Raw genomic sequence first — 16,958 nt, forward strand, 5'->3', positions numbered from 1 at the left:
ATTAAATAGACACTTTCTTGATTGGGATCATAATGTTCACCCATATATCTATTATTGGCTTTAGCATAACGTGTGGAAATCATACTGACTCCTCCTCTGATTGCACTTTCTATGAACAAATGCATGTCAATATCTTGAAATAATTGTAATTTTATGCCAGTCATTCTAAGACAGGCTTCCCATGTTAGTCCTGGAAGTGAATACATGTGTACGGGGTCAAGTTTGTAATCCTTTAAACACAGGTCTCTAAATGTCTCAAACACATCAGCCAGTAGCAATACATCTGTTTTAAGATATAAATCATGATATTCTTGTAAATTATGTATATTAAAATGGGTCCAGATATGCTTTGCATGTTCATATTCATTGGGAGAGATATGTTCTTTAGTTAAAGTACTGTAAAATTTTTCAATTGGAGGTAGAGACTCTGTAAACTTATCTGGTCCTGTCATATATTCATAGGGAAATACGCCTTTACGTTGTAGTAGTGGATTGTCTATAAATCTAAATGTATTTAAATTGGAAGCTAATTTGTATAATGGAAGGGATAGAAAGTTGTAGGAATCTAAAAATACTAAATCATCAACAGAGAATGAAATGTACTTTTCCATATCTTTGGCTATGCAATTTAATTTACGATTATATTTTCCCAAGTGTTGCATTATTAAATGTCCATCGTAATTTTTCAAGTTATGGAAGAATACTGGTATTTTCTTTGTTACTTTATAGTTTAAATTACAATCATTATGGGCAGCTCCACGGTATCGGCCATTTGAATGACAATGATCATGTACCCTATCAAAATATAGAGGCTTTTCGCAAATATGACAATGTGTTGAGTTTTGGAAAGATGCCTCTTGCTCAGGAGTCATTACAAGGGGAATATATATCGCCATTTGACTTTTAATACAATCATAAGTCTCAAATAATCTTTCGAAAAACACATCCATAACATTTGCACCACTATATAACTCTTCAGAAATAATCTTAGAATCTCTCACTACAACGAATGCAAATCCCGATGGAATATGCTTGTTTGAGTTTATAAAGCACTCAAAATCAGCATAAATTACAAATGGGGCTTTAAGTTGATATTTATAATTTTTAAATTGTAATGTATCTTGTTTAGACATTTCCACTCGTTGGACATCAAAGTTTTTACAATATGTTATATGACGCTCCAATTTATCTTTGGTGTAAAAATGTTGTAAACAAAACTTGCAAAAATGCTTTTTACTGTTATCTTTTGTTGACCGTAGCATTAACCTATCAAAATCACGAATTAAACAGTAATGTGATTTACGACCTTGTTGTAATAATAATAGATCTATGTGAGCATTACTATTCAGTTTGGTTCTTCTTAATGGATATATAAATTTTTGGTCTTCAACTCCAAATACATTAACACTTATATTATTTTGTCTTTCAAATTTATCTATATCAGATATTTTAACAGGATACTTTATGTTTGTCATATTTAACTGATTTTCATAGGGTGCATATTTCGATACCCTTTCAGCATTTTTAGCATTCCTTGGATGTAAAGCTGCTAAAATTGACCAAAGGAAGCATTTATTATCAGCATTCTTTATATTTAAAACTGCTTTTGTCAATTTAATACTTTTTGGTGTGGGGATATATGACTTTGGAGTTAGGGGCTTATACTTGTAAACGTGCAACTGCCAATATTTAGTATAGTCATATATCCATCCACTACCTTCGGCTTGGTATTTGTGCATGGAAGTGTCAATCTTTAAAAGAGCATTTTCAATTTGATGCTTTAAATCTCTCTTCTCAATGGTTAGGATAGTAAGGCTTCTAAAATCTGCAATACATTCTTTCTCATTAACTAATTTTCCGTTTTGATCCATTGAATATTTTATAAATTTGATTCTCCTTACTAAAGTCCATTTTATTGGTAGAGGACAAAACTGAAGAGTACTTTTAAGTTCAGTTTTAATCGATTCACCGACAAATTTAATCATTGTATATGGACATTTGTTACAAGAATTTACGTGTCTTTTAAAATGACCAACAACATTTCTTTTACAGAAATTACAAGTCTTATGAGTTTGTAATATATGAGATTTTAGAGCTATGTTACTATCACAGATTAAATCACAAACTTTACACAGTTTCACCTTCATTTTATGTATTACCTTGTAGTGGCGAATAAGGTTGCTTTTTTTGGAGAGCGATACAAAACAATGTTGACATGTGGTCTTCATTTTTATATATGAAATTAAAAAATAGGTTGGCATCTTCTATATAGTAGAAATTACATTTTTACAATTTAAATTAATGAGAAGTAATAATTCAAATCATAATTCTAAATTTTAATATTCAAAACAATTTTATACAATAATATTTGGCAATTAAAATTTTCTAAATCAAAACTAAATTCTAAATCTTAAATAAAAACTCTTTTTAGCAGAATGCTGAGTCTACATTTATACAGAGTTAGTGTTAGTTATATAGAGAAGACTACCTATGAAAAAATTATATAGTGATTGAGATTCGGCTAAGTTTAAAAAAAATTATTTGTACACTTTTGACTCAAAGTCCCCAGTGATTGAGATTCGGCTAAGTTTAAAAAAAATAACTTGTACACTTTTGACTCAAAGTCCCCAGGTGAGTCAAATTCGGCTAAGTTTTAAAAAAATAACTTGTACACTTTTGACTCAAAGTCCCCAGTGATTGAGATTCGGCTAAGTTTAAAAAAAATAACTTGTACACTTTTGACTCAAAGTCCCCAGGTGAGTCAAATTCGGCTAAGTTTTAAAAAAATAACTTGTACACTTTTGACTCAAAGTCCCCAGTGATTGAGATTCGGCTAAGTTTTAAAAAAATAACTTGTACACTTTTGACTCAAAGTCCCCAGGTGAGTCAAATTCGGCTAAGTTTTAAAAAAATAACTTGTACACTTTTGACTCAAAGTCCCCAGTGATTGAGATTCGGCTAAGTTTTAAAAAAATAACTTGTACACTTTTGACTCAAAGTCCCCAGTGATTGAGATTCGGCTAAGTTTTAAAAAAATAACTTGTACACTTTTGACTCAAAGTCCCCAGTGATTGAGATTCGGCTAAGTTTAAAAAAAATAATTTGTACACTTTTGACTCAAAGTCCCCAGTGATTGAGATTCGGCTAAGTTTAAAAAAAATAACTTGTACACTTTTGACTCAAAGTCCCCAGTGATTGAGATTCGGCTAAGTTTAAAAAAAATAACTTGTACACTTTTGACTCACTTGAAAATAGTAATAACAAAATAAGGTTACATTTTAGATAGGGAAGCAGCATACAATTGACATGTAACTAAAAAACTAGGTTGACATCTTCTATATATAGTAGAAATTACATTTAAAAAATTTCATTTAATAAAAATAATAATTTTGAATATTAATTTTATATTTTTAATATTCAAAATTATTTCACACAATTAGATTTGGCAATTATAATTTTCTAAATCAAAACTAAATTCAACTAAAAGAACTAAAAGAAACTAAACTTCAAACTAAAAGAAATACAGAGTACAAGTATGAGTACAAGCATCAATTGGTCACAACCAATTGATCCCATGACCCGACACGCGACAATATATTAGGCCTACACTAGTCTAGCTTACATGTTACAACAAGAAGATTCAGGTGATGAGCAAGGTGGTCCAGGCGGGCGAGGTAGTCCAGGCGGGTGAGGTGGTCCAGGCGGGCGAGGTAGTCCAGGCGGGTGAGGTGGTCCAGGCGGGTGAGGTGGTCCAGGTGGGCAAGGTAGTCCAGGCGGGCGAGGTAGTCCAGGTGGGCGAGGTGGTCCAGGCGAGCGAGGTGGTCCAGGCGAGCGAGGTGGTCCAGGCGAGCGAGGTGGTCCAGGCGGGCGAGGTAGTCCAGGCGGGCGAGGTAGTCCAGGCGGGTGAGGTGGTCCAGGCGGGCGAGGTGGTCCAGGCGGGTGAGGTGGTCCAGGCGGGCGAGGTAGTCCAGGCGGGCGAGGTAGTCCAGGCGGGTGAGGTGGTCCAGGCGGGCGAGGTAGTCCAGGCGGGTGAGGTGGTCCAGGCGGGCGAGGTGGTCCAGGCGGGTGAGGTGGTCCAGGCGGGCGAGGTAGTCCAGGCGGGTGAGGTGGTCCAGGCGGGTGAGGTGGTCCAGGCGGGCGAGGTGGTCCAGGCGGGTGAGGTGGTCCAGGCGGGTGAGGTGGTCCAGGCGGGCGAGGTAGTCCAGGCGGGTGAGGTGGTCCAGGCGGGTGAGGTAGTCCAGGTGGGCGAGGTGGTCCAGGCGGGCGAGGTGGTCCAAGTGAGTGAGGATACGATAGAATCTCCCCCTTTTATACCCAAAAATTGTCAAAAAACCTGCCCCAGACAGACTGGCGCCAGACAGGCAGAAAAAATTAACAATTAGTTTTGATTGGGGTCATTGGGTTACACTCAGTCATTCATTAGAGTCAGGAGCGGGAGCATAGGACAGGAGCCCGACCATAGCATGGAGCACGCCATGGGTCAAGAGCATGCCAAGAGCATGCCCGCGACCGGGAGCACGCCATGGGTCGAGAGCATGCCTAGAGCACACCCACGACCAGGAGCGCGCCCGAGTTCGCGTGCCGAGAGCCGGGTGGCCAAAAAAAAGAGCCATATTCCAGACGTGTTTTTCAGTATTAAAAAAGTAGAAAATTTATATAGGGGTGTATAGGTCGAGAGCTGGATCTTTAAAAAAGTGGCCAAAAAAAGCTCTTCCATTTTTTTCTCATTTTTCCCCTATAAAAAGTGCCCTAAAAGTGCCTCTAAAACGCCGAAAGTGAGGTCATATTCTGGTATTACCTCTACTACTTTAACATTTCACACTAACAAAAACGAGACAAAACTATCCAACCAAACCATAAAATCCTTGTCAAAATTATAAGCTACTACAGGACCACGATCTGTAGGAAGAGGAACGGCGGTGAAAGGAAAACCACTGTAGAAGGCGTTCACAGGAAAACGCAGTAGGAAGCTTGGACTCACGGAAGGGACCGACTTCAGCGGGTTATTTAGGCTTAGCTCTAAATAACACAACACCTCAAGGTGCTCAACACAGATTAAAATATTAAACAGGTCCACCTCGGCTAGATTTGTAATTTTTGTCAGTGTTAATGTATAACCCGTGTCTAGCGCTTCTATCCCGAATCAAGGGTGATCTTGAAACTTTTAATCCAGACAGTGTAAATCGTTAGTATTGAGTTATCAGTTAGTGTTTGGACGTGTAAGTGGTTAGGTTGCTTCAGACATTCTTGTGATAAGGTAAATTTAGAATGAATTTTAGGGTTTGAGGTTGCGCAAAAGCTAGTAATAGCATTTAGGCGAGTGAGATACGTGAGTCTTGTCTTAAAATCTTAGTGATTTTGGTTGTTTCATATGAAATCATACACTACAGACAAACTCTAACTAAGAACTTTAAACAACAAAGTATACGCTGAAATTCAAAAATACGTTACATTATTTTAAGCAAACAAATTAAATTAGCAAACTATTCTCAATACTACAAAGTTTCTTTTGAAAGGCCATTTTACTTTTTCCTATAAACAGAATCATTTGTTTGAACTTGAAATTTTCGATGTGAATGTAAGTCTTAACATTTTACTGAACTTGACATCGAGAATATTCAGCTTTGGAGATAATGAAGTTTAAAAAAATTTTGAGCTCTTGGAGTTTTATAGAAATGTTCCACATGTAATTCACCCCTAAAATATAAACCCCAAAACTTGTAGAATAACGATTGGTAGTATGTTGGATAACAAGTTATTCCTATATTATAGAAGACAGACACGTTCCTAATCAGCTTAAGCTCGTTGACTACTCTTAATCTATATCAGATAACAAAATAAGCTGCATCAGATTACTTTAGCATGGTAAATCACTATCTTTAAATCACTATCTTTTACAACACTGAACAAACAAATTTTCTCCTCTATTATCTATCCACAAGAATTTGAATTTAGCAATTCACTAACGGTATTAAGTTGATCCATCCAAGCCTTTCAATTCTTTTAGGATACATTCGAGTCACTTATCTTTTTCACTCCGAAGTGCAAGGCTCAAAACCACTTGAGAGAATGTCCCAAGTTAGAATATAAAACAATCACAGTTTTTAAAGATCGATAGACCAGATTAGTTGCTGATAGTCATTATGATTCAGCATTACCCCTTTCTCAGCAAGATACACGACACACTTGCCAAATGCTGACGAGCATTGTCCAACAATTTGCTGACTTGTGTGTCCGCAGTAGAATTCTGAACTAGTCCTACATGGTCATCGTTGGGGTATCGTTAGTACAAAGGGGGTCAAAAATCTACAATAACAATTTTTGTTAGCTGATTTATGATTAACAAGCGTAATATATATTTTGTGATCGTACAGTTTGATTTTAGTTCAGATCGCCGTTTTGTTGATTTAGATTGATTAAGAATACAATTTTCTCTGTCACATATTTACTATCCATGATATGTACTTGGTTTTTATCACATCAATCAAAAGGTTTCCGTTCATACGTATATTAATGTAAGTATTTTTGCTCAATTGCCATTCCCAAGCAATAACTATTTTTAGTATGCTTCTACTCTGTTATTATCAGCAAAGTGTTCAATACTGTTCTTGTTTTTCAAATGTTTAAACTGGCATGAGCATGTCACTTATTTATTTATTGTAAAAAATTTTGTTTACCGTGAAAATAAAGGAATATTGAGTTAATTCATTGGATGGTAAACCTACATTTTATTACTACTTAGATTAAACTGCCGATAATCAAACAATGAACAATTGGGGGAGCGAGCTGGTCTAGTGGTTGGAGCGCGGGACTTCGGTCCCCGAGGTCCTGGGTTCGAATCCCGCCAAATCACCAATGGATTTTTTCTAAGTGATAATACCGCAACCCCTAGGTCTAGCCTGAAAAACAATCCCGGGCTCGTTCCTAGCGTCTTAGGACAAAAAAATCTAACAATAAACACGAATTCTTTTAGGTTAACTTTAAAAGGCATCAGAACAAAATATTGAAATCACTAGGATATCATTAGCAAAATTTTAAACAACGCTTTGAAAGTTGCTTCATCACCTTATTTGAGACCCCGTAACAGTGCCATTATGGTACAATGACTTGAAATGTGACTGAACATGTTTTAATGACCTCAGAAATACTAAAATAACAATTTAAAGAGACACATTTTGAAAAAGCCAATGATACACTAAACCTTTTTCGTTAAAATATAAATACTATAGGTTTGATAGAGGCAGGTCGATAATTTAAAAAACATTAAATGAATGTTTTTTTTTTAATCATTGGCGTAATAACTTCTAGATTTCTTTTATAAAAATTTTCAATGACTTGCAACTGCTACCAACCAAACTTTGCAGGATCCAGGTCAAAAACTGCATAATTTTGGTTGATTGAATAACGAAATAAGGTGGTTTGTAGTCAAAACCTGACCTGCCTAAAGCGGTATTCTCTCTCTCGCTCTAGCGCACGTAGAACCATTGATACAAACATGCTGTCTATCCCCCTCTTACATTGAATCACTGTCGACCTCTGACTTTGCAACTGGTTTCGTATGATCCGCGAGTATTGTGAATTTTGATGTAATATTACAATCATTTAACTCGTACGTTTTTTAAAGTGACATCAAATGGGAAACGCGTTCACCTAATAGTCTTAGGATCGTTTGAAAATAATAATACACGTTAAACTAAATAAAAGACATAATACTTTTAAAGACATACCTATGGTGGATCTCATAAAATCGCAAAAGAAATTTTTAATTTTTGAACAATTCAATAATTGACAGAGTCAGTGTAATTTACACATGTTGTTCCAGCGGCATGTTTAGAATATTTCAGTGATGTATAATTTGCCTAAAATAAGACCAAATACATGGAACATACATAGTGCATGGGTGCACCTGGTTCAATGATTAAACCTGGATGTAGCAAAGGTTTTCCTCCAATTGAGTGCTACACATTTCATGTGATTTGTAACAGAATTTTATCAGTATTCTTGAAAATCTTTTAAGCTTCTAACTCCCTAAATTTCACTTAATTCTGGATATTCATTTAAGATAACTGCGTAAAATTACTCTTTTAAAATCCTATGTAAAAAATATTTGTTTTCAATTCATCAATATCGACCAAATTTTTTTTATCTCGCACTACATAAATAACACATAATAACTAAATACCTGTGATAAAATGTTGAAATATTTAACTCAATCTATCCCATAGTTTCTATTCTATCGTATAGAGACGCGAATCCATACTGCAAATATACAAACTAGTAATCTTCCCTTCTTAAGTGATATCTCCAAAACAAGTGAGGTTTTGGTTTTGGACCGCCCCGGGATTGATGGTAAAAACATCATCAGGCAATGATAAGGAGGTTCGCAACTCAGTGATAAGACAACAGCTGAATTCACACGTTCAACCGGGCACAGCTGACTAACTACGTCTTTAGTTTGAATATAGATATCCCATTCATCTGTTAAAGTTGTGCGCAGTTTTAGGACAAAATGAACGTTGTTAGATTCAGGCAACGGTAGAGTCTATTACTGATTTCAGTCAAATACACCAAAGTTATATACACCAAATCCAACAGATAGAATAACTTATTGTATTTTAATCATCTTTTACGTTACATTAACGATTACGGATCGCCAATTTTTATAAAATTCTTTTGCAATTTTTATAAAATTGTTCTTTTTATGTATAAAAAAACTCTATCGTATTAACGAAAAGTATTGGTATTTTAGACCGTAGTGGTTCTGTGAGTAACTCAATCAAATGCTATCTTCTTATAATAAAAGATTGGTTTTGCATATTCCATGTAGAAGTATGTCTACTTCAATTTACAGTTCTCAATTAAGCAATGTTTCTAAGCCCTACTCAAGTTAAAATTTGTTAACAACAATGCATGTTCTAGCTAAATCTTTAGAATGTACACTTATATTAAAAACACTTATGTGGACTACAACACAAAAAACATTAATTTTAATAACCTATTTGAAATTTTGAAAAAGATAAACCACCGTTAGATGAAACTTTCACTCCAACTTTTGAAATGGTTTTCTACCAAATTATGATAATAATCTTCATTCGATTAGGTCATAGACTATGGGGATAGCTAACCATTTAATTTGTTATACAATAACATATTGATAGTTTCAACCTGAAAGTGATTTTTTTTAAATTATAGAATTACTCTATCCACATAATTCAATATGTAGTTAATGCAGTATATTTTTAAGTTTTTCGGGAAATCTTCAAAATATCAATTTAACTTATTTTATTTGCCAAAGATAAATTTTGTAAATTGGTTTGTATGAATTGGTAAATTGGTAGCTTTTAAAACTCATCTCTTAGAGACATATTGTAATGAACAAAAATTGGCTTTGACCATATTTGTTAACGCAAGTTTAAAAAAAGATTGTAAATACGACTAATGTAAAAGTTCCAGATGTAAAACCTATTCCTAAGAGAGTAATATTGCATGCACTATTCTCAGTACCTTCAATGGTTTTAAGTTTTTAAACCAAATCGACTATTTATAACACAATCAAGTCGCCAATACAGGAAGCTAAATATGTAAATGCTATTTTGAACCACATTAATACGATACGGCACAAACTTGTTTCTTAAATTAGATCCTTGACGGGGCAGGAAGTTGAATTCTGGTTCTGCTACAGTTGAATATGCGCGATCCGTGTCTATCCTGGCTAGACAATCAAACACAGTATTTAGTGAGGATGGAAGTGGCTAGAACAGTTTGTGACGTCATAAAATTAATCACGGCCACCAAGGTGTGTGGTATGCAAAACTTAGTTGAACATGTCACTTAACTCGTAATCCAGAACTAGATTATGTAATTTATTAGTTTGATGTGTGAAGTTAACTTTGAAGTATTGTCTAACTGATTAAAATCTTCTCTTGGAATTAAGCACGTTTTTTACATTGCGATATCTAACGTGTGAACTAAGATCTTTCTAGCGTCGAGTTTAGATAACATCATAGCTTTTTAAAAACTGTAAACAGCTGTTTTCTGCGTAAGGAACATATAGTCTGCAAAAGTAATGTAATAATACCCAGCTAATTATGGATACATTGGTTATATCTAATCGTCATAATGATGATGTCCAAAGAATTTGATGACATAATAATGACAGATTGAAGTAAATAGAGGAACAGGGAAGGTCAAGGTAAAGGGAAGATTTAGGGATTCGCAGGGATATATCGGGATAGGACCCAGAATCAGTTTGTTATTGGTGGTTTCAAATTAATTAATTTTAAAGCTTCATGGAGAGGCTTGATTAAATACGTGCCAGTGGTGTAAATCGTGTGGAAGTAAAATACTCCATTCTGCAGTAAATAAACCTGTTACAACCGTTCATAAACAACTAGGACACCTTAAGTGTTTAATATTTGTAGAGATTGGTCTTGAAAGTATCGAAATGAATAACATTTGCCCTTGAAATAATTGAAAATAAGTGTGTATAATGTTTAGCTACTATACAAAATAATGCACATAATGGTAAAACCGTCATTCAGTAGTTTAATAGTATGCAGGGCCTGTTTTGTAAAAATAATTAATTGTCTGACAGACGATGAAACAGACAATTTCTGCATCATGTAAACACGTTACTCTCGTTGAAGGTTATGGTGTACTCAGTATTACAAAAAAAGCACTAATTTCCCCATTCATTTAGTATCAAAAGTTTACAAGTAGGAACAACTTTTTGGGGTCAAAATTTTAGATTTAGAGATATTCGAAATGACTAAAACTTCTGATTGATCATTATTTAGATTTACAATTATTCTAACAATTGCCCCATACGTGCATAGGTTGTTTACTTTCTCAAAGACACAAAATACTCATAAGTCTAGTGTCTTATGTAAAATAATCAGCCAATAGAAAAATAGTCAAGTTTAAAATCTATTGACAATTTAAGGATTAGATAAAGCCAAGCTACTAATGGGTTATCTGGCTATTTGGCGGAACTTTCACAGAAGCAATGATAAAAATCAAAATCCGATTTCAACGCTAATTAGGGTTTAAGATAACTGATATACTTTGTTTGTATCCTGATTGTTTCATTATCAGTTATTATTTCTAACTAAGCCGATACTTATCATACTCTGATGAGAATCTGGGGAAGTTACGGTTACAAATGTTATGCAAGAGGGGTTTATCTTTTGAACTGATTAATACTAATCTTAGATCGTGTTTTGAACCAGTGGTTCTTGAGTCGAGATACCTACTGATTCAAGGTAAAAACCTTTTAATCTACAAATCAGTACTCGGTGCAAAAGTGTTTCACAAGTGCGTTCATAAACAGGTGTACTCAACATATTTCTATATACTAAAAATATATTTTGGTAGTTGTATAAAAACCAGTAAATCCTCACAAATCTGGACTGACCGGGATCAAATTTGTTCAAATTAAGTTAAATAATCCTAATAAGGTGAAAAACAGTGGTATTCCGGGCTGTTTGGGTTTTGCAAAACCAAGCGTAAAATGTATATTCTGGGTTGAAAAAAAAAAACAAACAGTAAACTTGTGCAGGTGCACTGTGAACTGACATCAAAACTATGTAATTTACAGTAGAATATTACTAGTTTAGTAGCATGTCATTTTGCATAATTTGCTCTCAGAATTAAATATATTCCGTATCAATAGATCTGGCCGGATTAATCCTACTAATATTATAAGTAAGAAAGTTTGGATGTATGGGTGGATGGATGAATGGATTAGTGTGACAAGTAAACGCGAAAAATAATGTCAAAATCTAATTTAAACCAACTATCAACAAAAAGCTGTTAAAAATGAGAATCACCCCTTTTTTATTGTTTAGGTGCAGAGGTAGAACATTATGGCTATGGTAGATGTGCTATACTATAGCATACCGTAAATTAAAAGAACCAAATTTTCTTAAACCGTGTCCTCCCACATTGTAAACGCAAAGCACGAGTATAACTGCAACAAGCATTTTATACTTATACGCCAACCCCGTACGAAGGACGGGAACTCTGCTAGTGGTTCATATGTTCAAAAATATTAACCGTGTTAACCGCGACGTCACTTACTTTATCAAATACCTTTTCGTATAAAAATCTAAAATATGTTCTCTTTTTCAGTAACCAGAATGACGCAGCCATGCCTGATCCACTAGGCGAACACGCTTTTCATCTCGAAACAAGATGGGACTTAACAAGCAGTACTACAAGGTGGTGGGCCAGAATGCCAAGAACCGGTTATTCGGTATCGCACCATCGAATCGGCAACATCGACCATCCGATAGGCCATTGCAGATGCTGGTGTCCGAACAGAACAAGATCAGCCATAGTGAGTACAATTTTATACTATACCGATATATCGATTACTGATCCGATATTGATACATACTTGCACGGGGATTTTTCATATTAATAGGTTTGAAAGTGAAATATTTTATTCGACCTATCGATTGTTTATTGTAGTAGTCGATATAATTGCGTGTTAGAGATTACAAGTCGATTAAATATTGCATTGGTTATCACATTTAGTTGTTTATATTCTGTATGAAGTTTTATGAAACATTAATTTTACCATAGACAAAAAGAATTAAATATGTATAGACCGTCAGCCATGCTGCGGTTACCATAGGTTCTGGCGCACACCGCTGGGAGTGCCATCTTAGTTACGCCGTACGCGATACGTAACTACATTGCGCTCACAGCGGTGTGCGCCAGAACCTATGGTAACCATGGTAACCACAGTATGGCTGACAGTCTATATTTAATTCATTTGTCTATAATTTTACCTACTTAGAAACGTACTAAAAAAAATATGTAATTTAATTTTTTACTTGTACCCAAGTTGTTTATTGGGCCTAAATCTAAACATATTTAATAACCCATTTGTAAAGAATAAATACATTACAACTAACGCAATACATGAATACATCAATAATAAAACCATCCAAATCAATTTATACTTTTGTAAAAAGGCCTATGTTTGAGTTTGGAAGTTTTAATGAACACTAATTATTTCAAGCTAGGTTCGTCTATTTAATTCATTTAAAACTGTCAGCTCTGGTCAGGCTTCACACACACGCAAAAAAGATTATCCCGTAGAAATAAATCTAAATATATAAAAGGCAAAGCCCTCACTGACACACTCACTCACTCACTCATCACTAATTCTCCCACTTCCCATTTACCTAGGAGGCTGAAATTTGGTACACCGATTCTTTAGGCATTAAATAGGAAAACTAAGTTGTTTTTATTCTGATCGGACTCTCGGGCTCCGCCCCAGTGGCTCTGGAGTTTCCCATGTTAACCTTATGATTTTTCATATTTAAAAGGAATTAATGAATCTTATCAGCTGTTTCAATTAAACAAGTTGGTTCTGTTCTATGATGTTCAATAGCTTTAAAGTTACAAGGATTGCCAACAGGGTGCAGCACTATTATTATTTTTTTAATTTATGACAACAGCTAATTTGCAACCAAAAGGTGAGTGAGCGTAGCGAACGAACTTCAACCTGGAGGCGAGTTAGCGTAGCGAACGAGCTAACCTGAAGGCAAGTGAGCGCAGCGAACGAGCTCCAACCTAAAGGTGAGTGAGCATAGCGAACGCACTTCAACCAGGACGTTCGCGTTTGAGTCATGCGAACGAGCTCATCTTGAAAATTAAGAAGTTAAACGGGGCAAAGCCCGCGGGTACAGCTAGTAATTGATACAACAAACAAACCAATACGTAAACACGTCCAAACTGCGTCATTCAATAAAAACCGCTTCTTCGAACCAGCTCGACCCCCATCCCCAATTACTTTATTTTTCACAGAATTTCCTGTATTTAATGTTTATTGTGATCGTTAAGTCTTTGTATCAATCCGGACAAGTATCTTCTCGAATGCAAATGTGAGAAAAAAGTCTACATTAGAGGCATAATACCCGGCCTAACAGGTATATCCAGCAATTAAAGCAACTAGGGGCTCTCTAGAGACTACAATTGGAAGTAGTAAAATTTTATTGCTTAATCGCGAAAATTGCAGTATCCTGTGTTACTCCTATAAGAATTAGAAGAACTCGAGAAAATGCAAGGCCAGATGAGTAAATATGTTATGTAAACAAAATTGTAACAACGCCCCTAATGTAATATCGAAATAATTTGAATGATAAGTGTTGTTGGTAAATACGTTCTTGGGAATGTTTAGGACATCTGATAACAAGCAAATTTTATGTTACAGCACGCACTAGGGTATGATAATAGATGTTTCTTAAAATAATATTATTCGGAATTTAGAAAGTTAATTATTTACCTAATAATTCTAAGTTACAGTCTTTACGTCTTATTTACAATGCCATACAAACTTAAATTTACTTAAAATATTAAAAACTCGTAAGTCTGAAAACGGTTTTGTTAGAGGATTCATCTTTAAGCTTTTGTAGGGATTTTAATAAGATTTAAGAGGATTTTTCTGATTAATAACAAACTCGTGTGGTAATTCTATCACTAGATAGCGATGCTCGCCACCTAGCTCTCAACTTTTCATTATAAAATAGCGCTGATATAATACTTAATAATATCATGAAATCTCTTTAAAAAAACAACATTTCATTAATGTTCTTTGTTTGTAAAGAAAGTGTGAACATTCAATACAATCATGGATTGTAAAACATATTCATGAATCAACTGTTAAATCATAATTTCACCATCTATTCATCCACCCAATCACATTTAATTCAATAAACGATTAACTGTAATTGTGTCCAACTTTGATGCTTTAATCATTATATAAATTTATTTGACTAAATACGGAAAACATGTAAATAGAATGATATTTGTACTTGACAGGCAAAGTATTTGAGTAGTAATGAGTGAATCCCGAATTGTGAAAATATTTTAGACAGGCTACTAATAAAGTATATACAATTTACAATTTAAATATCACCAGTTACGTTCAATATCACTTTAAAGTGAATTCTATTGCTTATCCAGTTGCTACCTCGTTGAAGCAAAGACCACTAAAGTACTAGACGAGAGGCTAATGCACAGACCATTAAAATCTCATTTCGCTACGTACTCAGGTAGCTCCTAAAATTACAGAAATTCATTTCCTTTCAATTTTGAACAGCTATAATTCCTACTGAAGTTTCCTTGTTCGGATACGTTTTTAATTGGTTTTGGTGAACCCAATAGCAACACAAGGTTATTCGCCTTGTAATGTTAAAACTACACACTTATTGATCTTTATAAAATATACCTACAATATTACTGTGTTATTTTACCCAAGGGTTAACGGATAATTTTAACGAACATAACGATAAAGTATCAAAATATACCAGATTGTAAGTAAAAATTGTCAGTTCTTTCACAAAAACGATTACTGTTTCAAGATGCGTAAAAATGTAAAAGTTATCTGTGTTTTAAACCATAAATTGCACTAAGCTAAATACAAACCCGTGTCAATATATGTGAAAGTGATAATCAACAATTATTTGGGTCCAACAGTTTTAAATGTACTTTTAATCATGCCAAGTGTTAAAATCATCATGTAAATTTACATTTTCTCCGTCAAATATTCATTATTTGCCAGCATCCCTAAAACAACGAGGAGCCTAAGGGTTATAAACTAGCAGACTTTACACAAGAGCTTCTATAAACTCAAGACTTGCAGAACGGTTTTTTACAGCCCTCGTAGTAAGAGGCTATAAATCACTACTCCCTTAGAACGCCTCCTTCTCTTATATCACCATACTACAAACGCTAGGGAATCATTTTAAACGTATAAGATTGTAAACACATTCATGGATGCAACAAATAACGATCAGTTTATTGTTGGATTCATGATCAATTATCTACTTAGGTTATTTCTCATAGAACTTAAAATTCCTTAGGTTATGTTTGAAGGAGAATGCAAAATAGCTCGTCGAATATGAGAATAATAGGTAAAGGTTTATCAGTGGGTAAATATTTTTATCAGTTGAATTTGTGAAGTCAAACTAACAACACGCATTCACATAATTCTTGTATCAAAGGAGCCAATTGACATTTTAAGTCACAATTTGACTAATTCGTTTGATATCATAAAAACAAGATCTTTAATTAAATCTTAACTTATTTCAAAGAGAAAATCACCTAACCCATGACATTTTCATTAAAATCCCAACAACAATATAAATCATTCATGTGAGTTTTGCTCAGTAACCAGGAAAACAATCATGTACACATGTAAAGTCCAACAATGTGCAAGACGTAGACTAATACGCACAAGTCAGCTGGTCATCAACAATCAGCTGCTAGTTCATCTAATCAGCTGATTCAAGGTAATTTAAACCGTCAGACCTTGCTGACTAACCTAGCCCTATCCATCTAATGAACTAGGGTCAAAAGCTAACTGCGGAAGTTGTTAAGTACCTACTGTTAATTATGTTTGAACTCCTTATTGGTTTGGTATAGTACGTTTAGGGAAGGACAATGAATGAGATATTTCAGGACGTCGTGTCGGTAACATCTTAGGTATTAAGACAAGTCTTAAAACGTACAAACTATTAATAGTCAAGCTTATGTTCAACAGTACACTTACAGATATGAAAATAGTCCTGAAAATAGGCGTTTACTTGACAAGTGTGGTCGTTTACGTGCGAGACGAAGTCGAGTACGGAATTACCATACGAGTCCTTTAAACACATTTTGGACGAGTGATGTACGATATTTTACACCATACTACTCTAAGCTAACTTAACAACAACAAATCTGTACAAACCCTAATATATTCCCACTGGCTGAAGGAATTACAATTTTAATTGAGGTTATGTTTATGTTTATAACCAATCATTTCGAAATACAATCAGCTGGTTGGTGTCCGGTAAAAACTCATTTCAGTACAGTAGTACGTAATGAAACCCCATTTGATAAAGCTTGGTGGCAAACGGCTGTTTTCTGGACTCAATCCTTGAGTGGGGAATTCGTTAAAACAGT

The 16,958-nt window shown here is 34.7% G+C and overlaps 1 protein-coding gene across 2 annotated transcripts in view; it reads left to right on the forward strand.

The window, feature by feature from the left end:
• Positions 1-16,958, forward strand: part of LOC128999846 (scavenger receptor class B member 1) — a 160,028-nt gene that overhangs the window by 52,235 nt on the left and 90,835 nt on the right. For both annotated transcript variants that reach the window (XM_054426555.1, XM_054426554.1), the window contains exon 2: positions 12,130-12,337. In XM_054426555.1, the coding sequence (XP_054282530.1) occupies positions 12,193-12,337 (145 nt within the window). In that variant the 5' untranslated portion in view covers positions 12,130-12,192. The remainder of the gene's footprint in view (positions 1-12,129; positions 12,338-16,958) is intronic.

This window comes from Macrosteles quadrilineatus, unplaced genomic scaffold (assembly GCF_028750875.1).
Source record: "Macrosteles quadrilineatus isolate MER2022 unplaced genomic scaffold, UCM_ALF_1.0 Scaffold_8__2_contigs__length_117827958, whole genome shotgun sequence".
Lineage (NCBI taxonomy): Eukaryota > Metazoa > Arthropoda > Insecta > Hemiptera > Cicadellidae > Macrosteles > Macrosteles quadrilineatus.